Source organism: Notothenia coriiceps, unplaced genomic scaffold (assembly GCF_000735185.1).
Source record: "Notothenia coriiceps isolate Sejong01 unplaced genomic scaffold, NC01 NC01_scaffold00019000, whole genome shotgun sequence".
NCBI lineage: Eukaryota > Metazoa > Chordata > Actinopteri > Perciformes > Nototheniidae > Notothenia > Notothenia coriiceps.
In genome coordinates this window covers 48,199-75,634 of record NW_011351701.1, presented here as the reverse complement: position 1 = coordinate 75,634, position 27,436 = coordinate 48,199, and the positions used below count along the sequence as shown (strand labels likewise).

Genomic DNA, 27,436 nt, shown 5'->3' with positions numbered 1-27,436 from the left:
TTTTTTTTCTTTTTTTTTTTAATAATAATTGTTTTCTTTTTTTCTTTTTAAGTTGAATTATACTTAAAGTTCAGGGTAATCAATTGTTAAAAACATACTGTTCACATTTTTTTTTCTCCAATAAATTGATGTTTTCAAAGTCAATGAATAATCGCATTTAATAATCGCAATTACAATTGACCCAAATAATGGAGATTATGATTTTTGCCATAATCGAGCAGCCCTAGTTATTAGGGAGTCGTATGGGTCTCATTAATGTCAGTCAGATTTAAAAAAGTTCAGCGTACTAGAAAGTACTCATAACCAAAGTCCTATCCAACTGAGACAGATGCTAGGCCCTAACTAGCCAGGGGAAGAGAGAAAGTGTAGCTACTGAACATACATGACTGCCTTGACCTCTCATCATTCTCCATAACAACCAACTGAAGAGCCAGCCTCAACAATGCCAGCTGATTAATGTAAGAGCTTCTTCAGCGTGTGTCTTAGGATGTGTGCAGGGATCATATCCCATCACAGTCCAGTATTATCTGCATCATAAATGATTCTTAGAAAGAAGGAAAAAGCCCGTTAGCACAAGTGGTGTGTCCCAGAGTGAGTCAGGTATCGACTTCAACAGATCTCATTATCACGGAGGAGGAAGTTCACTGAATCAATTGATGACCGTGGTCAACAGCGTTTACAACCTGCCGCTGTATCTCCTCTCCCTGAGCAAAAAAGAGCAAACAGGAAGGAGCCGTTAATGTCTGCCTAAAATGCTAACAGGAGGCATAAATATACATGCATAGGGGATGAACTAAAAGGCCATAGCTATGATTGTCAAAAAGACAGCTACAGTTTCAAGTCAAATTGAAGCCAACATCTCCTCGCAGGGCTGCAGGCCACAAGAGGAAGCGATAGAAGCCTCAGGCCTTTTATGTTCTGCACTGCAGTCAGCACTTCACTCAGCGGAGAGTGGGGACAGCAGCTCTTGCCAAAATGTATCTGTGCCAAGGCCTGCCAGCCTGCTCTCCCCGCCCACTCTAAGGGCCAGAGCGTGAGCGGTGGGGCGCCGGTAGGCGAGTGCAAGGTGAGGCTGGTGGGCGGGCGGCCAGGCTGGAGCTTCCTGACACAAGAACCCGCCTCACAGCAGGATCAAACTGGCTGCCGAGTGAATCACCACCCCTCCTACCACCTGACAAAGTCAGAGCCAGGCCAGTATGCAGCCACTTGCTGTCTCTACAATTAACAAGGAACTCAGGATGAGACAAAAATACTGCTGTATCACCTTCATCACCCAGCCAAGGTTTCTATGACACCCACAAAAAGAGAAATGTATGAACTTTGTCAAAAGGATCACTTTTGACTTGCGGTTGGTGTGAGTGGTGCTCTAAATATGTTTCACTGCTGCTAAAATATTCAGTATGAGTAAAGTGCTTAACATTTAAATGCTTGCTTTACGGTGTAATGATGATACAGGCTGAGAAAGTAGATGCAGGTATCAGAGAGTCTTGCTCCGAAGCAATTTTACACTTTCAGATATCAGGCCCTGCAAACCTAAGCTTGAGGTGGGAGATAGGGGCAGGAAGCACAGATTCTCATACCTGACCAATCTTATTTAAATAGGCAACAGGAGCAGGGATGTTCTGAGCTGTGGCTAGTCACTAGTCAGAAGCAGGAACATTATCTCCAGAGTAAATAATGTCCTGGAGGACCAGTAGCTACCCAAATCGCTTCTTCAAAAATAGAAAACTGCTCCAGGCTGCTATTATTAAGCCTCAGATCCAATGGGAAGTTGAACCTTTGATCTGTTTAGGGTACTGTGTATTTGCATTTTATAATGAGATCAAAGCCTGGTCCAGGGCAGCCCCCCCCTCCCCTCCCTCCCCTCTAAGAGCTGTGGGCTTCAGTGAAAAAGCAGTGGGAGAGTGGATGTTTGTGAGGCAATCAACAGTAGCCCACATTCTCCTTTAGTTAATTTCCATTCCTGTACACAGGTGTTGAAGTGAAGAAGTAAAAAAGAAAAAAAATGTGCCAGTAGCAACAATCTCCTCTACAGTTAAAGTTCAAGAGCAAACATTTCAAACATTTCTAAACTGGTTGAGAATTGCTCCAGATTTTCTTTGGCATTCTTCACCTCGAAGAAATGCAGAGGGGAATTGACACACTTTGCCTGGAGAGAGCCCATAAGGAGCCGCGAGAAGGTTTGAGATGAGGGTCAATGTTTCAGAGTGTATGTGGAGGCTCTACTCAATACTGTTCCTGACAACTTTTTCAAACAGAAAATATCCCAGAAAAGAAATGGCACACAGTCACTCCTTCTGCGGCTGAGGTGAGCAGAGCCTCATGTTTTCTGACGGCTGATCGGGGGGGGGGCGGGGAGAAGGACTTCTTACAGTCTGTTTGCTTTAATTACCCCTCCAGTATCAAAGTATTTCTGTAGCAAAACATGAGCTTAAATATTGTTGAAAATTGAGATACAGTTCATTTAAACGCAGCAAGAATTAAAGGCAATAGTTACATTTTTTGAAAACTACGAATTATTTTAGCATCGACCACTATTAGACAACAAATATTCTGTTAACGGTGACTTTGTGACTGATCTTGAAGTCACCATATTATCTTTAAATTATGAATTCACTATATGACTTTTAAATACAGTTAAAATACCATTTAAAACATTATTTATTTATTATTTAAAAAAAAGCTTTCACACATTTTCGGGTTATTTTCTTCTGAGTTTCACAGCAAATTAATATCACATAATACTCATTTGATGTGTAAAAAGTTTAATTTGCCGCTCTTAACATTGATGAGAAGAACTACTTTTTACTATCTTTGGAGCGCATAAGATGATTTGGCCACATTTGAACTGACTGATTTAATGTTTTCAACCAATAATTCAAATGCATGTCATAACTTGACACTGGTTCCCCGTCATGTTAGGATGCACCGGAGACATCAGCATCTACACTTACTGTAATTAAATCTTTAGCTTTGGATGTATAGTGCAGCTAGTCATTTAGCCTACTGCTCATCATGATGCATGCACGCAAGGGCTGACAAGGGGAATACCCCCTCCCCTGCAGCTTCTTGAAGCCACGCGTCTGCAAATGACTTATGAAGCAATTGCCCCACAAACAGTTGTAGCGAAAGTAAGAGACCGCCGATTGTCCTTTAATGACACGCAATACAGTATCTGTGAAGAGAAGAATCTCAAAAGGTGTGACAGCAGAATGGACAGAAATAACTCAGCTCTTGTAGTCCATTCATTTGATTACTAATCATCATTTACTAAAAAGGTTTAGTAATGAATTCCAACTATGCCCTTTGGAATTCTAAAATAATGAAACTGACCTAATGTAAAACATCTTTAAAAACGTTCTTCTGACCTCGACTGAATGGGACTGAGCGATAGATATGAATTATAAATCAGGAAGACACAGAAGTAGTACTCTGCAATCTACACATGCAGCAAGCAGAACCCTATACTCTTCTAGGAAATATGCGTTTAGGAATCCTAGTATATAAAACATCCTTAAGGAATCTGGCAGATATTCAATAAGCCGCACTTGCCATTCACCCTACAGTATACAAGCTGAAACGCACAAAAGACTGCTTGGACTGAGCTGCCAAATACAAATCAAGAGTACCTCAGAGAGCTGGAGAGGGTGTTACGAAAATCCCCGCCTAATTGCTTGCTCGTAAATGCCGAGCACATACTCCGCACTCTCCAAGGCAGCGTTCACACTTTTTGACCTTGATGAATTATCTGTTTTTATTGACAGCACTTATTGATATTTCTTAAAAGCGCCGGCTAATGGAGTTCTATTGAGATTATTAAATGAGCTGCTGGTACTGGGATTAGCCCGGTCTCATCTCGCCAGCACAGCCTGCATTATCATACAGAACAGACGCATGCGTGTGTCGAGTCCCAAATTCCAGCGACTGACATCTCCGGGGAACAGAGGAGCGATGACTACATCCGACCTACATTCACCCCACCCAGGCATGCTCGCTTCCAACTAATTATAAACGTGCACACTCAGTCACACTATAGGTGGAATCATACCATAGTAATGTCACAGTGCAGGGAAACATGACTCCCGCATGCACGTTGCATGATTATACCGTTTAAATGATGTGATCCTTTTTTGCAAAGACGCATTTGTGAGGGATTTCAAGTCAAAAACAACTCAAGAGTGACCTCCTGGAGTTTGGGGAGGGACACTTTTCTCATGCTTTTGCACAGACTTGGATGAAAATATCATTTGTGTAATGGGGTTGTGAAAATTCTCCAAGCGTAGAAACATTAGGAACTAACCTCAGGCTGTTGGAGCTCGCTCAAACGCCCCAGGTATGGAAACAGCACTATTGGATTTCATTCAAGACTTATGCAATAAAACTATTTTATAAATAGTCGATACACATTGTTTCAGTTGTTAAGATAATCTGAAAAAAAAACAATGACATGGAAAACACCCCATTAACAAGAACTGAGCAATATGTGACGCAGGCTCTAGCGTTTGAGCTCATCGTCAAACCGCATTTCAGAGTTTCCTGTACTGAGCATCCTGGTTAACGTGATGTGGTTTTTTACACGAGAGGTATTTCTACAGTTGCAGCCCACAATAAGGCCAAAATCTCTAGATCTATGCAAACCTTTACTAAACTAGAAAGTACTTGAAGGCGGCGTAATCTCAACCAATGCTGATTAAATCTATAACTTGCTCTTACACCCCATGGCGTTATTCCAGTCATGTCAAATCTACATTACTACCTACAGTTAACGGAAACACTTTCCACTTCCACATTTTATATTTCTGTAGGTGTTACCTCTGTGGGTACACAAAAAAAGTATACAAACATTGAATTGTATACATCCTAAAAGGATCTAACACTGCTTCAAACAGCATGCTTTCTTACTTCCAAAATAAACCAGACACTTTCAAAAATCCTGAAAATAGAGATTTCAGCCTCATCTAAAATGTCAAATCTTCAAAACAGTTCCTGTGATATTATAACAAACCGTTATCAATTCACACAGTGTGACATTTCCAATTCTTGAGTGCCATTTATTAAATATTTGTAGGCATTTAAGATGAGGTTTTAACAAAATAACCATTTCTTAAGTGTCTCCTGTATAAAGCAATACTGAAAGCAGCAGCTGATTTCATGTCAAAACCACACGAGACAACAAAGGAAACAAAGTCACGCGAATGGCCACACTCGTTAGCCAAGCGTAGACTAATTAATATCATGTGTCACCTTTCTGCTCCATCTACACTGGGCTGTAATGGATAGAAACAAAAGTGCAGAAGTGGCAGCAGCACTACCGGTCTGATTTGCACTGAGGACTCCCACACTGAAATGTATAAGAAGGGAACAGTATGCATTCAAGTGTCAAGTAAATGTTGCGTCTTATCTACAGTTATTTTAGTTGTGCTAGCCAGTCACACTGTTATACTTACAAGCAACAACGTCCACTTCAACCCACATACATGATGATTAACTCTCTCTCGTACAAAGAAACATTAAGAATTTAAAGTACCATAAATGATACAGATTGACCAATGAGTGCTATATGCAACCAAACCCAAACCCGCTTAAAAAAGCAACAACAACAAAAATGCTGAAAACTTGTGCCAATATCTGTAGAGAAAACCATAAGTGTGTGATGAATAGTTCAATTGGATGCTAGAGAAGGTGTGTGGTGTACAAAATCAAGACAATGCCTGTGTCTCAATGCAGGGATACATGCAGAGTGACATCACATACACTGTTGTGTTTCTGACAACTTAATAAGGGTTGATAAAGGCAAAAGAGGAAACAAAAGGTTGCATAGTGAAACAATTCATTTCCTTACAAAAAGGCACTGCCACACAAGCTCAAATCAATCCATTTATAGCCACACACACACACACACACACACACACACACACACACACACACACACACACACACACACACACACACACACACACACACACACACTCTTGTCGCCCCAGGAAATGGGCTTCATACATCTTGTCTGACTGCAATAAAGCAGTGCCTAAGATTCTATTTCCAATAAACGTCGACTGATTGGAAAACTCATTCTAATATCAATTTCCATCTGGACCCTTTAAAAAGGCAATCAGCATAGCTTCATCTCGGTATATCATGGGCTCCTTGAGATGATGACACAGCACTGGCTCTCTCTTCTGCATAATGGCCTTCTCCTATCAAGGCATCTGCAATGAATAATACCACCCATGAATGGGCTATTTAGTCTGTGTTCGCACAGATAGAGGCCACTTCTCTGAATATTAATCCAGGGTTTTACACTTCTATGCTTCTTTCAGCGCTGCACCATTTTTCATTCCGAGAAGTAAGGCACTTAGTGTGATTTGGCGCACTCGTAGTTTCTCTTTGAGCTTTCTCAGAAGTGACAATGGTGATTACCAACAGCATCTCACTTTATTTAAAATGCCCAGCGACCACAAAACAATGATTTAAGTCAAGGAAAATCAGTCTCAACTCTTTCACAAAGGCTGTCCACAGCTTACTTCAGAAGGTAAGGCCAAAGAAGAATGTTCACGAGTAAATGTATATCCACTGTTGTAAAAACCAAAAGGATATTCGGTATTCAAAAACAATGGAATAAAACTGGTTTGACAAGAAATCAGGAAGTCTGTAAAAAGGCTGAAGCCCCACTTTAATCGGAATGCAACCCAATTGCCCTTATTATGAAAATAAACTTCTACATCAGCTAGAAAGAAAGGCTTTTTCTCTTACCTTCCAGCCGCTGCCCGCCTCCCTGTAGTAGGGAAAGTTATCACAGATCCACTGGTAGATCTCGCTCAGTGTCATCTTCTTCTTTGGCGAGCTGTTGATGGCGAACGTGATGAGGCTGGCGTAGCTGTAGGGCGGCTTGCCGTCCTTGTGTTGCTGCACCTCCTCCTGGTCCAGCGTGGTGTTAGGATCCAGCATGGCGCTCTTCTTGCCCATGCCTGGCCCGTGGGCATTCTGGGCGTCCGCCTTGCGAATGGCCGCCTGCATGGTCAGCTGAGGAAGCCAATCCATGGAGGTCAGGCTACTCTCCAGCTCCGACGTCATGGCGACGGCAGGCTGGGCCGGAGGGGGGCGGGGAAAAGGTGGAGGTGGTGGTGGTTGCTGTTGGCGCTCGGTGACTGATGGAGAGTGGACCAGGTGCGGAATAACAAACAGAGACGAGTGACAGCTTGAGGATGAAGGCTCCCTCAGCTCATCAGCATGATGTCCTCCGTAGGTCAACTCTGGAGGAACAGGAAACAGAGAAGGCTTTATTAGTCAGCTTTTCTATCTCACAAAGGGAACAGGAGAGCATTGGAAATAAAAGATTATGCATATCAATACTGCAGAAAATAAAAACAAACGCAAGCTAGGAGGCACCTCGGAACAGTTGGCCAACATCAAAAACCAAGTGTCTCTGTAAAGTATGCTTATATTCGCCGTGCAGTAGATCACAAGCCCACCACTTTCTCCACCACTTGCTGCTCTCAGAGCTGACTCATAGGGACTCCATCTGCATGGAGAGAGGGAGAGTAAATGCCAGGCAATTGTTTTCACAACTGCCAGCCAAATGGGAGAATGGCTCAGGAGGAATTCCGACTCTCTTGAGGGTAGTAAACCCCCTCTCTTTTCTTCCCTGTCTGCCAGCTTGCCTGCCTGCCTCCTCCCCTTCCTCCCCCAGACGGAGCCTCTGCCGTAAACAAGCCAGCCAGTGTCGTCTTGCAAAGCCGTCGTCGACCCTCAGCGTGTCGGCCGGGCTGCGCGGGCCACAACAGCCTGTCTGCCCGTCCCTCTCGGCACACTGCCCTGCCCGGCTTAAAATAGAAGGGCAGAGTAGAAAGGTCTAGAGTTACAATCGTAGGTGAACACGCGGATCTGTGGGAAAGAGAAAAAACCCAGAGCAGGATGACACTGCAATCTGGCCGAAGGAGAGAGAAAAGAGAACAGGCGGGAGAACGAGAAATCCTCAACAAGTGGGGGGATTTTTCTCTTGACTAAGCATGCTCGCACAAGTGAGTGTGTGTGTGTCAGCATGTGCGATTTTGAGTGTGCACTCTGGCTGTCACACTGGGAATAAATAGTCCTGACTGCACTCAATAGGTCAAATACCATATCTTTCAAAAATAGTATAAGGAATCCCAATTATTACTATTCAACCACTTTGACATGAATCTTAATAAATACTATACCACAGTGAGATTAGCTTTAAATGTGTTGGTCTTTTCAGGAGTATGTATTATATTTTCACACAAATATTAAAAAAAATATGTATGTTACTTCATTAGTGAGCCAAAAAGAGTTTTGAAAAAAGCATACATTTTATGGGCATCTGCTGTCAATATGAAATGAAGCAGGAATACTGAGATATTTCTAAATTGGGCAAACTGCTTTGGCAGTCGTTTGGTCACAAGCAGTTTGTGGTTGTTCCTTCAATTGATCTCTCACAGCGGGGGGGAGCCGGTGCTCAGCAGCCAATTCAGAATCTGCCATCAGCGTGCACAGCTAGAGCCAGATGATGGAGGCTTTTTTTTCTCTTACAAATACCCAGAACTTTAAGAAGCAAAAAGCCAAATGTAGTTGGTAGAAATCATTAATGGAGTCAAGCTTTGATCATAAATACTACCTTATAATCAGTGTTGGGTTTCATCAAGAACTTTAAAGTTCCTATCCAATGTTTTTCTCTGTTAATTGCATGTACCTTTTAACCCATTGAATATCCTGCCTGTATCCTTTGTTAGGCAAAGTTCAGAGATGGCTGTACTTAGAACAGTAGTTAGTTACCTTGATTTCATTCTTATGCATTACGTGTTGGTATCATTATCACTGCTAGAGCCATCCACATAAACATGTTAAAATATTTTCACCAAACTATCGCCCAGAATGCAACTTCTAGCTCAGTTCAAAAGCTTTGAGGTTTTATCTCTATGAATACTTGTGACCTTTAAAATCTTTTGCAACTGACTGACATCAAAGTTGTCCGCAGCGGTACTATTTCAACGAGAACAGCACAACAAATGTTTTAAAGCCAAACCTTTTGATAAGCAAAGATATACGAGTGATCGAGTTTTACTTTTAAAAAAGCCTATTTTCTATTATTTTCTATTCCTCCTTCATTTAAATGTGCAGTTTGTTCACAGGTAGGAGACCTGGATGAAAACGCCAAAGACGTTGAAGTAACTTCCCCCCCCCCACTGCAGTCATGAGCCGACTGATTGATGAGCGGAGCTGCTGACTGGCTACGGAACGGTGAGTCAGCCTAATGGAGGAGAAGAGTTCCTCACCAACTAAAAGACAAACAAATCATACATAGAATATCTCCACCCTGTAACTGAAGCACAGGTGAGTCATACGCTGCTAATGACAGTGGTTTTCCCTTTTGAACGGCCGCCCATTGAAACATAAAACTCATTTCATTTTGAAGATCTTTCTTTATTGTTCTGACTGTCTGTAGCACCTTTCAAAGAGCCACCATACATTATTAGTGTTCATTTTAAGAGTATTCATCAATACTAGCCATTTACATTTGATGATTTGCAATAGAGCTGAAACACTAGGGATGTAACGATACCAAAAACTCACGGTACGATAATATTGCGATACAAACTCCACGGTACGATATTTATCACGATATTGAAAAATAAAAAAGGGAAAAAAATGTGAATTTCTTCTTTTTTTTACTTGAATTTTTCTTTCTTTATTAAATAATAAATCTGATTTGTACCGCATTTTAGTAGGATAGCAGTATTTTAAAGTGTCAATATAATAACCAGACCCTGCAATAGAATAATTCACTTTAGTTTTTCAAGTAACTCGACTCTAACTCACTCCTCAGCATCATCAAGGTTATCTTTTAGGAATATGAGCATGTCCACATTTCCAGGTAGAAGCTGGGATGTTTGGGCGTTTACAATATCCCCAGCAGTGGAAAAAACTCTCTTGCTTGGTATTGATACTGCTGGGACAGAGAGATAAAGAAGTGGGTAAAACTGTGCATTGTCTCCCCACCACTTCAAAAACAATACAGTTTTTGCCAAGAAGGTGAGGCTTATTGACAGGGCGAGATATAAATATACTGTTGGTACTTGTCAACGTCTCAAGGTATGTACATGTAGCCCTGTAAATACCATGTCCTTTTGTGTTGTCTGTTGTTTTATGTTCATGTTGTAACCTACTTGCTGCCATGTTGGACAGGTCTCCCTTGAAAAAGAGATCGATGATCTCAATGGGACCATCTGGTTAAATAAAGGTTTAAAAAAAAAATATATATATGTATATATATATTATATATATTCATTTAAAAAAAATCGCGGTAGATTGTGTCAGTCTCACGACGGTATTGAGACATTTATTTACCGCGATATTCGATATATCGTTACATCCCTATGAAACACCATATTGATCAAGAGAAAAGTCCTTGATAACCACTTTCATATTTTATGAATCCTTTCAATCATTTTCAAGAAAAAATAACAACGATGCCGACTTCCAACTATTCTTATCTGAGGATTGTCAGCGTTGATCTGTTTTTTGTTATTGCAAATCGAAAGTCTTTGGACAATCCACTGGTTTTAACACATAAGACGTTACCTAGAAACAACTCTAACGGTTGTTTATAAGGTTTTCTTTAACATTTATCAACTAGATCAAAAAAGATGCAGATGAATCATAACTGAAAATAGTAATTACTTGTAGCTATGTAATACATTTCATTTCATTAGATTGAAATGGGTGCACTGGCAGCTCAGTGTCAGGATCGGTGATCCCCCAACTCACACTAAATGCTCAGAATGAATAAGGGTATCGAAGGAGAAGTAGCAGGCAGAGCCTCGTGGCGACCACCAGAGGTGAGCTGACGGAGGGGGGGGGGGGGGATGAAAGGAGCTCCTCCCGCTACACAGAGACACATGCCATTTGACCCTCTCCGCTAATGATCCAGCTGCTACATGATCTGCAGGGCCAAGCCAGTGTCTTAATTAGAGAAACCTCGGCGGGCTGAGGCAGGAATGATGAAGCAGGGCATCACAGTCAGGCGCCCCCCCCCACTGCCTTCATTACGCTGCCAGGCAGTGGGACAGTCAGAGCAGGAACAAGCCCCGACCTGCCACCGCCGCCGCGTCAGAGATGACTGTCGGAGTGTGTTCACCAACTGGGTCTGGGGGTGAGGCGAGGAGTACTGAGGAGGCGGGAAAAGATTAGAAGAAAAAGCCAGGGGAGATGTAGCAGTGAGGGGGGGGGGCTCAGCAATAGTCTGCATCGAGGAGGTCTGAGAGTTCAGGCGCTATTATTACGAGCCCAAGGGAACTGACTTAGGATCCCAAACACATACAGCCACTTTGATCCAGCTCTAGGAAAATGGGGTTCCATCACTGTCAACGCCAAATAAAGGAAAGGGACATTTCTTTCTCAACTTTAATTTGTTTTTAGAATGGAGAGTATTTGAGGGCTGAGAGGGAGAAAAAGATGGTCAAATGTATGCTCTATTCAACACTCAAAGTTTCTTTGTCCTCAGGGGATTAATGGCAGATTTAGTTCTGAATGGGAAATGAAAGTGTTTTTTGTAACATCTTAATTTACCAAGGTCTTGACAGGATTTATCAACGTTGCCACTGCCAACAGAGCACCGACAGCAAACCAGTGATTGTGTTTTGTGTCTCAGCTTCTAAGTCTGAAGTGGCTCAATCAAACTGACAGCTTGGTTATGAAACATGTGCCAGGCTGCGCTTTTATTCAAGAATCTCCAGTGAGACAATGAGCTGAGTAACAACCAGGGATTACTCAACACAACACAGCAGATTACGTCAACTTCATCATGTTAGGCAAGTATGTACTCGATGACAAGACAGTTACTGCGTCACTTCTGCTCCCCATCGCCACTATTGCAAAATTGATGTCTGTACTTAAGCAACTACTTAAATGTTTCAGTACCCCTTAAAATGGCTGGCCCGGGATAAAATGAATACTTAAAGTGGGATATTGCTACAATGACTTTCTTTAATAAACAATTTATATAATGACAATAAGCAGCTACTTTATTTTAATCCTAATGCAGAAAGTATTGATGAAGTATTGATGATGCGATGAATGCAGAAACACCCCTGAATGTAAATCTTTACTCATTTCTGAATTTAGAATTCAACTTCTTACCGTTTTATTACGATTGGAAAGTACTGTCAATATCACATCAGAATGAAGCATCAACAGAGGATGTTGTGTTTTGTTATTTGTGGGTTAGGTCACTTTTTTCAATTACAGTAACACTAGATTTGTAAAATGTTGTACAAAGCTTTACAACTGGCTCTACAACCAAAACCTGGCTGATTGTCATAATACTGTTCCACTTTTCAATGATCAATGAATCTATTACGTAACTGTGGCCGTTTCTCAATCGCGAAGATGCTTGCTTGGTAGTACATGTCTTCCGAGTCACTTCCTTCAGAAGCTAGGCAAGAATCCTTCCTGGCATTCGGAAAACGAAGAGTGGAACAGGCTAACAAGTGTGCAGGTGTGCGTCATATGAGAGACCCCGCCTTACATTTTCCGCCACAGATTTGGGGAAATTGGTCCGTGCGCAAAGCATTGTGGGGATTTGAAGGATGCAAAGTCTACCCATGTGCAGCCTCAAAATTACCCCCAAACCAAGGACGCGGCCTCGGTGGAATTCCAATTATGCTGGAGATTGGAACAGTCCTTCGGCGGCACTCGATGACGTAGTATCCTTGAAATATTGGCTTGGAAGCCAGTTTCCTCGCGATTGAGAAACGGCCTCTGTCTAATGTATTGTCCAGCAGTAACTCAACATAGTCAGCAGTCTTGCTAAACATAGATGCATACAGGATACAGGTGCGGCATGCAAATTGTATTGACTTTATTGAAATGCTTCAATCACTATGAGAAAGGCAGCATGAGGCTCTTTTCACCTTTCTAGGATCAGTCTGAAGTATCTGGATTAACTAAGGGTCCTTTCATCAAACTAAGATAAGCTCTTAACGTGTCATCCTTACAGTCTGATGCTTTATGATAGAGTGAACATGGTTCATTTGTATTGAAACGTTAATGCATTTAAAGTGCAATGTTTTCAATTGTTTAACTGACTTCCACCAATTAATGTTTGAATATTTTATTTCCTGTTGCAGTGTTGAGTGTGTTGCCGAGAGGACTCAGTCTGAATATGCCCGCACTATTGCTACCACAGGATTTAAGACCAAAAATATTTGTATAAGACTTGTCCTGAAGATAATGTAGCCTTTAAATATACTGCTTGGCATTTTCTAAAGAATACAGTGGGTTGGTCTAAATTGATGAATGGATTGAACCAACGCTTTGATCAAAACTATGTTGTTTTGCATATGGTTTATGTGCTGTGAATCTATGAGATCCAACACATCCAAAATATCAAACCTGAAAGAGTATAAAAATACAAATATTAGAAACACATAAGGAACTATTTGAAACCACTGGTTTTGAGAGCCACAAAATACACTATAATAAGATCCCTGCACTCTTGTCACATGCAATCTTTATTTTAATGAATGAAACAAACGCCTCCTGTTTCATGACATTCTGCAAACCCAGAGGGAACCGCTGACTGAAGCAGAAGTAAAAGAGGCACATTAAAGGGAAGTATGTAAACTGAATAAGGTGAATACGACTGATTTTACTATTTAAATTACAGTCCAAGTCTCAGTCAAGAGCAAAAGGCATTCCCAGTAGTGAGCAATACTTAAAGACACAGCAACACACCCCACAGGAAGTGTTAGTCAAGGATAAGAAGCATATCCCTAACGGAAGGAGACAGGAGGCACACTAAATGTTTTCATCTGCCATTTCTGTCTCATAATGTTTGGTTGATAAACCTGACAAAATGTATTTGTACTGTGTTTGACTAACCGAACACACATGAGTTTCCCTGTGAGCTGATTGTGTTTCTGCGGGATGAAAGAAAAAAGAAAATACAAAATCAGATGCAGTGCTTAATTTGGTCCGAAATAAAATAACTATGTATATCTTACACTGCACTGTAACTTGAATGCTTTTATTTTATACCTTTCTTATTCTTTTTGAGCTTGTTAAATTTGTTTCTTTCTTAATTTATGTAAATGCTATTTTATAATGTGTTTCTGTTGCACTTGATGTTTATGCTTTTAACATTTTGTATCTTTGTAAATCACATTACATTGCCTTAAGTTGAAATGTGGTATAGATAAACTAGCCTTTCCTTCCTTTCTCATAGTGAATAGGAAAATCGATACCTTCGTAACGCCTGTGTGTTAAATAAGAATCAGGAGGTCAATTAGCCTAGCTTAGCATAAAGTCTAGATGTAAAAGTATTGGTATTTGTTATTATTTGGTGAGTTTGCTGTTGCATCTAAGGACAGACTTAAATAAATAGGCTCAATCCACAAATTCACCAAAATGCTATTCATATTTGTATACAACACTCAACTAGCCTATTTCTTTCTCTACCTAGAACACCTAGACACTTTCTTAGAATATGTTGCCTTCAAATACCTGTGCATTACTGTCATAATTTCCTTTCTGAGAAAAGAGTAGGCTCGTCGGCTCACATTCTCACTCCCACCTGCACACACATGACTGTGTGTTGATAGGTACCAGACTCTCCTGCACTTATCTGCAATTTCCTCGATTAATCCCCTTCTACAGCAGACATGCATCCACCAGGGCTACCACTCCAGCAGCATGCGTCTGCTCAGCTCCACACACACTTCCATTAAGACGTGCAACCGCCATACGGTATCCGCTACCTCAGAACAGTAGACGTGATGAATGCTGCATTAATAACAATGTCACTAGGTTTCAAACAGACCAAAATAAATATTTACACCACTGATTGTTAAATGCTGGCCAAACTTTGCCGTGTGTGTCGAGAGAGAGAGAGCTTATTATGACAAGAATCTTCCTGTAGTGTGATGGTAACTTGGCAAATGGGAGGAGAATCGTGAAGCGTGCTCCCTGTTATGCCTGAAGATTTGGCACATGCACTCACAACAACAACAGTGATGTAACCTGGTAACAAGCCTTTGGCATCTTTACTCTCCACCGAAACCCGGGTCATACCTTCCATATCAACGGCTTTATATCCAGCGTGGGAGAAGCCCTTGTTTTCCTAGCGATTGCAAGGGGGATAAACAGGGAGGGGTGGGAACTCGGCTCACCTGCCCTTCAGTCAAAAGGCAGACTCCTCACTTTTTCCAGCCCTGAAGGCAAAGGACTTGGAGGGTTATTTTTGAAATCTCTCAAACTAAAATAGCATGCATCTCAGTATTGTGATTGCACATGAGCTCTGTAATTATGCAGCCAACTACCCTAAGCCTCGTCTTCATTAAAAAAACAAAAAGGTAGATAACGGCAAAACCAAGGCAACAGCTCTTAATGTCAGTCTTCCTTCTCAATTAAAGTCTTAATGTTTCAGCTCAAACCACCCCCTGGAAAGAAGCATTAATAACCCAGTCCTTACTTGCATTTTTAGGATGTGTCAATTATTGCTTCAGCGCTCACGCGACTGAGCGCATTGTTCAGCTTATTGCAGCCTGAAGCATAGCCGGGCACCAACCGGGGCCTCCTCGCTACTGACACAATGTGCAAAAACGTCTATGTTTTACAGTGCAATCTGTGTGTCAGTGTTATTAGTAGGCAATGTTGTATTAGAGTTGGCTTTTAAGATGCAGACAAGCAGACCTCTCTGCTGCGCTCTCACAAAGGAATAATGGTATACATGCTCTTTCTGCTCCCCTACTCCCTCAATCCCACTTCGCCTGTGGTTGAACGAATCAAGTTCATAATTATTCTGCCAATCAATCGGGAGCGCAACTGTGGCTGTGGGGCGGTTAAACGCTGAGGAGAGAGAGTTGTCAACAAAGCAAAGCTAAACTGTGAGTTCGTTTAAACCCACTGAACCTTAAAAAGGCAGGAGAGACACCTTTGTCTTATTAGTCGGTGCCAAAAAAAAAGGTCTTCTAAATGTGGTGAAGAGAACATGCATACAGCTGCTACAGATATACAGAGAGATGGACGGGTAGAGGGACGGAGGATCAGAGGTCTGGGAGCTGGCAGTGGATCAACAGAGCCGCTTCAGGCTGTCTGGAGAGGACACACAGCAAGCAACAGGGTTTGTGACCCTTGACTCCAGACACATTCAAACCAAGAGAGAAGTGTGAAGAGATCCAGCACATTTAGATAATAGAGAGATGCTCTGAGCAGTCAGACATCTGGATGTGGGTTTGGTTGCATGGACGTAGATAAAAAGGTACAGATCTAAGCAGCACACACAACAGCTCATAGTCTAATATGCAGGTAAAAAAAAAAAAAACGTACATTACATGCCAGTAATAGAATAAGCCTTTGCAGTGAATCGGAGCAGCGATCAGGAGAGGTTGGTCTCTCTGTCTCTAACAGCTTGCCTGGGAGGTGGCTTTTGTTTTGGAGGTGGCAGGGGTGCCCTGACATCGACCATGCGAACCCAATTACCCCAGTCCCACGGCCTGGGGGCCCGCATTAACACACTCCCCCTGGGAGGTAGACTCCACGCCAGCCTGGCAGCCAGCAAGGTCCTGCTGCTGAATCACAAATAGACCACTTAAGGCTCCGGCAGGCCAAGCCTTTTGGTGAGGGCTGATCTACATCTGCATTCGCTAGATCTGTTCCAGCGTCAGTGTTACATGTCGAGCCAGTCTCTGAGCCACGCACCGAGCTGCGAGTGTCCGTTTGCCTGGGAGGAAAAAGCTGCCAATTGTCAATGGAAGAATTTATTAATTGAAAAAAGATTGATTGGCAAATATTTTTAAGAATTCATTAAATGCTAGAAAAAATCCAAGCATTCATTGGAACAGCATAATAATTGCGAGTATGCTGCTTATTTTTTCTGTGAGCGTAAACTGAATATATTTGGGTTTGAGGCTTCAGGGAAAGATGACAGCCATTTCTTAACACTATTCTATGCCACTTTAAACAATACATTGATTGTGAAAATAATTGTCAGATTGCTCGTTAATTGAAATAATCATTGGTTGCAGCCAGGCTTGTTCGCATATTTCTAATGTAATGAATGTTACAAAAGATTGTTTGGATAAATGAGAACCTCACATTTAATTGTTTACATAAACACCGTATGATGTGACTTAAGTATAAAACAGTATACTTTGAGCAAAGAAATATATTTGTTTCTCTTTTAACAATGTATCATGGTTAAATGTATCCATGTCATCTCTCTCAGAAACAACAGTGTGTGAGCCGTGTTTCTAAGTTTGACAGAGACGTGTTACGAAAGAAACCATGCTAGAATTACCCAAGCGTGATTTAAAGGAATTACCTGGGTTGGCAATGCATGTGCTACACAGAGCAGGAATCAGGTCATGCATTTCAAATGTAGACAGTGGATGAGCATTGGCAGCTCTGGAGCTAAAGGAGCTGAGGCACTGGTTACACCCAGGCAGAGCACCGCTGCTCTCAAACCCAGAAAGAACAAAGTCTAAACTACATTTAGCTTTGGTTTGGTAGATTTGTTAGATGTTCTTCTCACATAAAGCCTAAAATCGTCTTCATTTAAAATGGCACTGGAGCTGGAGTTATAATTAAAACCATTTGGCTTTTTAATCAATATTCAATCTCTCAGAAATAATTAACAGCATATTAAAGAGTTTACTGCCTGACGGAGCTGGATGCCTCTACATCATTAAGCTGTTGAAACGCTGCTCTTTGACTCCGCATGTCCCATTTCCCTGGTTTACTGCGCCTCCGTACAGGCTCTTTAAAATGCTCCTGGAGTCGTACCGTACCTGCAGATCATAACACAGCCCACTGATAACACGCAGCGTGTATACTCTCCCACTCTCACTGGCTTTGAACATGTTACATATAAACACTTGGAGCTGCATGAGTGAACCTGTACGTGACAAATGGAAGCTTTAAACAGTCCGATGAATGCAAATGCTGGACAGGAAATAGCAGCCATTTATGATCAAGGTGGTTGATTCATGGCATATTGCTGAGGGGCGGCCACCTGCCATAAATCCATGCCCTTTCCCCCTGAGCGATAATGCAGCATACATTGGAAGTTGCACAACAAACATGTGCTATTCAATATGTGCTATAGTAGAGGGATAAAAGTCACAGGTCAATAGTTTCATATTTTCTTCTGCTTTTTCTACCACTGTGTTAGCACGTATAGCTAAAACTCCTGTAGTGTCTGAGGGTGTTTCTCAATCTCGAGTAAAGCTGCTCCAGAGCCGCTATTTCAAGCATACTACGTCATTGAGTGCCGCCGGAGTACTGTTCCAATCTCCAGCATACTTGGGATCCTACCGAGCCCGGCGTACTTCGTTTGGAGAAATTTCGAGGCTGCACATGTGTAGACTGTGCGGTCTTAAAATCCCCACAATGCTTTGCGCACGGACCAATTTCCCCAAATCTGTAGCGGAAAATGTAAGGCGCCGGCAGGGCCTCTCATATGACGCTCACCTGCACACTTGCTCGCCTGTTCCACTCTTAGTTTTCCGAATGCCAGGAAGTATTCTTGCCTCGCTTCTGAAGCAAGATGCTCGGAAGACATGTGCTACCAAGCAAGCGTACTCAAGATTGAGAAACACCCCCAGACTCAATCCCCCCGTCAAGCACATAATGTGCAGGTAAATAACATACACACCTTTTCACACATGCATTGCCATACTAAAATGATCTAGACATTAACTGGACAAGCTTTATGTGAGAACGAAAATGTATTTTGGACCTCTCAAACTCACACCCAGATATATAGCACTTAGTCCACTTAATGTTTGATTGAGCAATGTATAAACAGAAGCACTCACTGTTGAGAGGAAGTGGGCATATTGATGACACATTTGAGGGTAAAGAAGAAGGGTCTCTTTACAAAAAAAACATAGCAAAATTGTTGAACTGAGAGACAACTTGAATCTGGAATTAATGTAAGTAAAAAGTGAAATCGTAACACAAATTCAAGGAACCGCAAGAGATTTGGTTGATGATGATGACCAAACCATGAACCGGCTACACATACATCTCGTCTGGCCTACAGCACGATGTACCCATGGGCCACCCCTCGTATCATTAAGACTCACTCTCAGTATTCCCAGTAGGGGATAATGCTTCTGACCAAGGCAGTCTCTTGTTGTGCGCTACATGTGGAAATGTAAACTCCGGAAAATGTGCTGGCCTAAATCTTGGTACGTTCACGTTGCATGATAAAACGGCTATATGTGGAGAGTCACGTGATCAATAATCTGCGTAATGATGAAAATGTATCTTATACCTGAAAGACAGTTTAAGCAGTGTGGCAGAATACAGCACAGAACTCCAATCAGCTGTTGAATTTAACTGGTGCTCTCGTACGTCACCAGGAATTGTCTGTGTTTATACAAGCTAATAAATTCCTTGAGCATTCTCCAGATGACTTCCATGGTCATTTGGGGGCAGCTAGCTTTTTGTCTTCTACTACTGCTGCTGATTAGGAAGAGTAAACTATAAGGCTGTGGCTGTCTAAAGCGCCGCATGACAGACAAGGAATTTGGTTTCACCTGGACGGACATCTGTCGTTGTCTATACCTGTTCTCTTCACTCTGCTCTGTTCCAGATCATTTCAATTAATTCGGTATCCTGGAGACAATGTTGCTATTTATCTAGGTGTGGATGGGGAAGGGGGAAGGTAGCAGCAGTCATTGTTGGTTTAAGCTCTGTATTGAAAATATCTCCTAGCATAAAAGTGGATTCATCACTGTGAGGTTACTGCCTTACAAGAGCCACAATAGCTCATCACAAAACCTGAGGATTTACCATTTAAACAGCAAACACGTGAGTTAGGCCTACAGTCAAACCTTTTTGCCTTTCACTGCTAAACCGACACAATGAGATTGAATGGTTACTCAAACATAGTGGCACTCCTCTGAAGAAAGGCTTTTAGGCAAATGATGGATTAGCTGCTGGCATTATTTGGGCACTAACCACAAATTAGCTAACGACAAATGTGGCAGTTCCTTCAGCGGAAAAACCAAGACAAAAATATGACTAATGTTTAATAACAATGATCTGTAGCCTGAAAATAAATATCATTGAAGAAGTTTGATTACATTTTTAAAGATATCGTTGGTCTTCATTCATCATTATGTTTAAACCTTTGGATTTTATGTACATAGGAAACGACAACATTGCTATAGTGTAGGCTTAATGGAAAATAAGAACACCACGTAAGAAAACTGAAAAATACCCCGTAATTTCCTGCCCAAAGGCAATGTCATTAAAGTTCAAACAGTCCAAATTCAAAAGGAACACAATTTGCTACGACAAGATAGATCATTGTCATGTGTGAGACTGTTTTCCTTAAAAAAATACTACATCAAAATAACTGAACATTTCTTTGTCGTTTTATGTAATTGGCAAAAATAATTTGTTAAATACAGCTTATCTTTGTACAAGGCAAGATGGTGCATTATTGATATTTCGCAAAATATATGTTATAAGCCAATCCGGGATGTCATAGGAGTTGGCATGACGATTACATTAAATTCAAGCATTCCTCAAAATATGGACGTTGTCAAAAGATGATGTCAGTTAGGTAACTTCTTGTGTCGAAAGATGTTTTTCAAAAATACTATATGATATTGGTCAATGTATCGTGGTCAATTTATTTTTAAACAATACGATTAAGGCTTCCGTTAACCACTCAGCACTGATCAAGTGCAGATGAGTAATGGTCAACGTGTTTGTCAGTAAGTGACAAATAAAGGTCACAGCAGGCCCAGACAGCATGAGAAACTGCGGGGACCTCTCTCTCTAGAGAAGCAGTGAGGAGGCAATCTGAGTGTGTTTTCAGACAGGAGGTGAGAGCAGAAGGAGATACTCCTCTACTGTTGTGACATTTGCTGCGGTGTTTCCAAAGAGGAACTCCTTTCGAAGGAGGAAGGTGAAGACACCGTGTGGGCTGCTAACACTCTGCTCTCTAGCATCATATTGGCCACGATGGGTCAATAGCTCACTCCCAACTTTCGAAATATCTTGCTTCTGACACTGTTATGGAAAAGTCAGTAAATGTCAAAATCCTACGTCCAACTTCACTTGAAGTTCCCTCAAGTCTCTGCTCCCAAGGTACTTTTTCTGCTGGTCTATACAAAGCGCTACAGCAATTGGTTGATGCATTGGATAGTTGAACTACAAAGACAAACTATTGCCAACTGTTTTGATCATTAATTGTAATAATAATTGTGTGTATAGCTTTCATTCAGAGAGCATAAAGACCACTAGTTGTCGCTTGGTCCTCATGAATAGGACTAAAGCTGCACATGTGTTGTTATTTATCAATTGTATAAAAGGGTAAGGAAAAAAGGAAATGGGAAGTTAAGGAAATGGTAAAATAGCAATGGCCAGAGAATTGAAACTGAAACTATAAACTAACCGGATTTCTCAATCCAAACCATCTCCATTATGGATTCCTGGAATATCCTACATGTCACACAACAGTGCTTGACAACAAAAGACCACTCTTTTTAAGGCCAAGCTTTTAAATCCATGATCTGATTTGCCTAATCTTCATGCTTTTTTTAATCGTTGTAAAAAATGCACTAAAGGACACTCGTGTTTCTTTCTATAACATCCCGGAGCTTATAGTTACTTTGGCTTTTGGGCACAAAAAGCCCTATGGCTCTGCCCCCTGAATAGTTATAGAGATTTAAGGACCCCATGATGACATATTGTAGGTCTCAGCGCATGTGAAGTGGCTGTTAACCTCCGATCGATCTGCAGAGCTCATCAAAAGTCTTGAGTGCTTTACATTATTGGATGGAGACGGAGGCGAAAGCATCCAAACATTGACTGGGGATTTCATTCTTTATGAGTGAATAAAATCACATTGGCACAGTTATTGGACAGCCCAGCACTGACTAATGGGGTTTACGACACACTTCACGGACTGCAGCACGGATGGCAGGTGAAATATTCCTGCAGCATGTCAGTCACAGCAGAGTATTTATCCATCAACACAAATCATTAGTAGAACCAGTTTGTTGCTGGTTAAGGAAACACTGAATAGATCGTTTTTCTTAACTCATGATGTGATTGTTACTATTGGTGTGATTTTTCGCGTTCACTCAAAATATTTGGGTTGCTGTGATAAATTAACACGTCACCTCTTTGTAGTAAACCGATAATAATACATTCACACAAACCCTGGTATAACACAAACAACAAGCATTTCAGGATGCTAAACTTTCGGAAGAATTCACACAAAAGCCTCATTACATTCGCTAACAGGGATGATGATGCAGCGGGGTTTTTTTTTCACACCTCGTCTTGGTGGTGTAAAAGATAAAGCTAATTAGCGTGGCACCATTTGCATCTTCACCTCGGTGTTTCCACAGCGAAGGGAAGGGAAGGGAGCAGCCGCAGCGGGATAATGAATGTTTGATTTGAGAGGGAAGACTTCCTGTCACCAACGCTCCCGACATACCCTCTCCTAAATTCCTTACATTTCTTCGGGCTCTGCTATCTGGCTCTGCTATCTGGCTCGGCTGTCGGCGTCTTACCTACCTACCTACCTACCTTCCCCCTCCCCCCCCTCCTCCTCCTCCCCTTCCTCCACTTTAAATTCCTGAGTTCATCCCCCTCTCCTCGCCCTACCACCACCACACAGGCTGCGCTCATTACAGCAGATTTGCATGTCTGCTCCAGAGCAGTATGAGAGGAGATGAAACAGAACTCCCAGTGCCTCTGCAGAGCTTCACTCATCTGACAGAAAGAGCTCCACCTTGGGCCCCAGACACAGCCAGCAAACAAATGCAGGCTGCTTACCAGGCCACACACACACACACACACACACACACACACACACACACACACACACACACACACACACACACACACACACACACACACACACAGCTACTCCCCAAGAAGGAATCCACACTGCACTATATTCAGTTTAACTACAGTATATATATATTCAGGAAATAAATTGAAAAACAGAGGTCTACCTTCCAGCCTTTGCTCCCCTTCCTGTGCATTACAAATCAAGTGTGCTCAACTGAGAAGGATGAGACCGTGAGTTATGGGATGGAGCCATCGGTCTCCATTCACACTAAGGTCTCACACACCTGAGACCGATGACCGGCTTTTCTTTATGTGCATGACATCGTTTTTCAACTGGTCCTTTCGCTATTTAACAGTCTATGAATGCACTGGGTACAGCTGGGGGATCAATCTAAAAGACACCATCTAAAGTTAAATAATAAATACATTCTATAATGAAATAACTCAAGTCTTAACTAAATCAGTCAGATCTTAAATACTTGAGAGCTTTTTTGTTTCAGGGTAGTTTTAGTGCTTTAATGATTAATCAACCAACTGATTAGACAATTGCCAAAAACAATTACTTGCTGCTAGTTTCACTTTTTTAAATAAGAGGATACATATTTTGATATTATGATAAATTGAATAGCTTTACATTTGACCAAGTTGGTTTGGAAACAATGATCAAGATGAAGACATTAGCTTTGCCTCAGATCAAATATTATGCACAGAGGGTGCAGGCTGTTCTGACCTTTTTATATATTAACTCTCTATTTTAATAAATATCAGTCGCAAGTCGACAAATCTAAAGTTGTTGAGCAGAAGGTGAGTTTCAACAGCAATGACTAAATGTCACGTACTTTTCTAAAAAAAGAGCAAAACCTCCAAAATGAGGAAAAAGTACATGTTCTGTTTTTGAATGAGGAGCTTTTGCTCAAGATGACTCTTAGTGAAAGTGGTGAGTCATGTGCCATGAGTCACTGTGAAAGGGAAGAGCAGAGAGACCTACAGTGCACCGTGCACGCTCCTGACCAGACCTGTAGTGGTTCCTGTGACTCTGGACTTCTATTTAGAATAGCACCAAGCCAGAAAAATAAAACATTTAAAGCCTTAAGGTCCTTATCTTCTTCAAATGGAAATTCTCAAACAGACTGCGATGCTCCTTATTTTGAACTTTGAGATGCTGCCTGTTATTGAGAAGGAACATCCTCCTCAGTCCTCTCTGACTCACACTCAGCAGATAGACTAAATAAAGAGAAATTAGAAATGAGAACTTGGACACTATTGTTTCTTCAAGACTTTCAGATCCATATTCTCAGAAGGTTGTATTATTATGAGAATAGAAACCTTTCCTCAAACAAACCTCTGTATAGATATTAACTGTAAAACCACAATCTGCCGTGCAGGAATATAAATAACCTCAAATGTTTTCACTGCCATTCAGAAATGCAGTTTTGGTATTTCACATTGAATGTTTTTTTCAGGGGTTTCACTCTCCCTACGTAGAAGCTGGTGACGGTTGTGGTTGAGGACGCTTTGACTGATGACGTGAGTAGAAACCCACTGCAGCCACAACAACTGAAAGCCAATCATCAAACAGGTAAATCCCCCCCCAATGGAACATTATGTGTAATATGCCAATATCTTTTCTTGGTTGCTGAAGTGTTGGAGGTTTAAAAACCCAAAAGTTAACCAGCATCGCATTAACCCAGGGCCCTTGCTTCTTGAATGTCACAAGATAAACCTGCTGCATGTCAATAGGATAGTGGTTCATTGTTGACATTTTGTTTGTATTAAGTTCATCTGTAGGGATTTTTTTCTGGGACTTTCTGTTATTGAAGCTGTGTAATATAAATACATGATATTGTATTACACTTAAACCGCCGTGATTCACGAAGTAAATGTGGCTGCAGTGTTTGTTGTGATGAATAGATGATGGAAAAGCTGGGAAACATTTCAATCTCTACTTTAGGCCGGTATGACAATGGGCTAAGTGTGACTCAACATTGTCAACACTCCATGAAATGCAATGCAGTTCAACAACAGCACCAAAAAGGACATCCTCCAAAATAATCAAAACCTCTCGAAAACCATTTAACGAAAAACTAAACATTATAATCTTCATGACGGGAGGCTTTGTTGCATTACACTGCATTACTTTCATCCAATGCCATGAGGCAGAGATGTTTCTAGTAAAGACGTACACAAGGAGCCACTGCCATTTGCAACTTTAACATATGAGGTTCTATAAAGTCATATTCAAGTTGAATTCTGTTTGTGGGTTTATTGTGCATAACTGCCTTTCACCTCTACTTGAAATGCATTTAAAAATATGGATTTTCAATTCACCGGCGCAGCTCATCATGACACTAAAATATATTAAAATGTCCTGTGACTAAAAATCATATGTTCAATTCTGTGGTGAATAATGTGTGTTGCAGAAACATTTTTGGGAGTGAGCAGATTGTCTGATGGAGCCAGGAACTGAATTTACAGGCACCAGTATCACCAGTGATTATGTGTACTAGCCCTGCTTCTTATCTCAGTAGCAGTATTCTAGCAAACCACACAAACCACAAATAAAAAGGACGTGCGTTTGAAACAGACCAAAAGAGAAAATACAGTAAAGTGATATAGGCAACTATGAATGTATTGAACTGAGAAATGTCCTGCTAGGTTTCGAATAAAGTCACCAGGAAGATTACACGGAAAACAAAATGGCAGAGTGGAGATCAAAGTGGTTCGACGCTCGAGCCTCTGAAAAAGTGGCAAAAATATCACAACATTTATTGGAGAAATGACGAGAAAAATAGCTTTTCAGAGGCAGTCATTTCAGATGAGTAAATGGGGATTATCAGGCATAAACCGAAGCAGCAATCAGCATTAACCAAAGACTTGCTAATTTGTTCCTCTCCAATTATAGTCACTTTTGTCAGAGCATCATTTTGACTTTCCTCGACTAGACTCTGAGCGCTGTGAGCTGTGGAACTTAGCTGCAGTGTGGCCGGTCTTTACATTGCACATTAAGTCATTAGAGTGTCCCTGCTCGCAGTCCCTCCCTAACCCCCCACTGCACACACAAGTCACAAAGCCTTTCAGACCCAGCTCTGCCTTCTGCATCTTAATATGAGGAGGGAAACCAGAGGGAAGTGAAGGCATGGCAGCCTTTGAGAGGAAGCCGAATAAATGACTGAACACACACCCTGGGGCGGGCACGCCGGGGGGTTTCCAGGAGGTCGGAGCGAGCAGAGCCAATCGTGTCAAGACGGAGGCGGCACACTAAAACAAAACTGACATATCAAAGCAGCCAAGCCTTGTTTAAGGGAAAAGAGCACCGAAGACACTGCATTCAGCTGCACAGCTTGTTTCTGCTTCGATGAGAGACAACACCACCAAAAAACGCCAATTAGGGATTAAAGTGGAAATTCCATCTACTGCAAAGCGGCATTTTCTTCCAATGAAAAACAAGCTCAAACCATCCGAGATATCCTATGGCCTTTGATCCCATGTTTGTTTTCTTTTCAGAGGTATAGGCAAACTGTAAACCAGGCATTAGGGAGACGGCTTCTGTACCCACACATTTCATCTCCTGTCCTAATCTATATCATATTTAAGAGCAACTGTTCAGACTTAAACCTTGCCAGTACAGACAAAACTGTGTCATTACTAAAGCAAACTGACTAGGCCTTGAGGCAACTTTCGCTGATTTGTGTAAATAAATGCTTTATCTAGTGGTACAGACCATAATCTCTGACAACCTGGATAAACTGCCAATGCGCAATATAAAAGGACACAGAGATTGCAGGATTATGAGAGCACTTAAATGAGTTATATTTTGAAATGAGCTTGTTGAGAGCCAGTGTGGCCTTAAATTCAGTTTGCCTATAATGAGATATCAACTGTTTACCACATATCTGCTCTCCTTGTGATAATGAAGGCATTCCAGGGAGCTTTCTGCCATGCTGACACAGCCTTTAGGTGCTTATATCCAAAAATGGGTGCATTAAGTGCATTTTAATTGACTTATATTTACCCACTGTATTGTCTTGCAAATAAAAAAGATCTTCTGGCACTCCTCGAAGACTTAGAAAGTAGGTCACTCAGTCTCCTGTGACTCATAGACGTTGGCAGGGGACCAAGCAGAGCAGGTAAGGGAGAGAAACAGCTCGAGCTAAGAAGGGCCTAATGGTTTACTGATACCGTTTCATTATTATTAATAAAAACATAATCAACTTTACTTACAACTGTGCATTTTTTGGTACAATATAATCAGGCAAAATTGGATGCAGAAGTTAAGGAAATGAAAACAAGAAAACTGTGTCACACACATAGCTGCATTAGCACACACACACAGATATATATTGTAGTCAGGCCTCCTGAGGAACACTTATGTCTAGTTATGTGCAAACTCCTCCACATGAGTCTTTACATTCCACTATAGAGATTTCTCAGATTGCAGGTGTAGTCTCGCTTCTCTCTAGGGCCACAGCACCTCAGCAGAGGGGCCGACACGCGGGGTCAGAGCTGGCCATGAGATTTTCCAAACAGTTTTGAAAGCGGTGACTCAGCCTGGTTAAAGCCGTCGGTCACACAGCCACCCAGGGACAACCACAATGATTTG

The 27,436-nt window shown here is 41.6% G+C and overlaps 1 protein-coding gene across 1 annotated transcript in view; it reads right to left on the bottom strand.

Annotated features, from left to right (window-relative positions):
* foxj3 (forkhead box J3) overlaps positions 1 to 27,436 on the bottom strand; it is a 69,354-nt gene that overhangs the window by 35,140 nt on the left and 6,778 nt on the right. The window contains 1 exon segment of the mRNA XM_010778197.1: positions 6,754 to 7,253. Within this exon segment, the coding sequence (XP_010776499.1) occupies positions 6,754 to 7,074 (321 nt within the window). The 5' untranslated portion in view covers positions 7,075 to 7,253.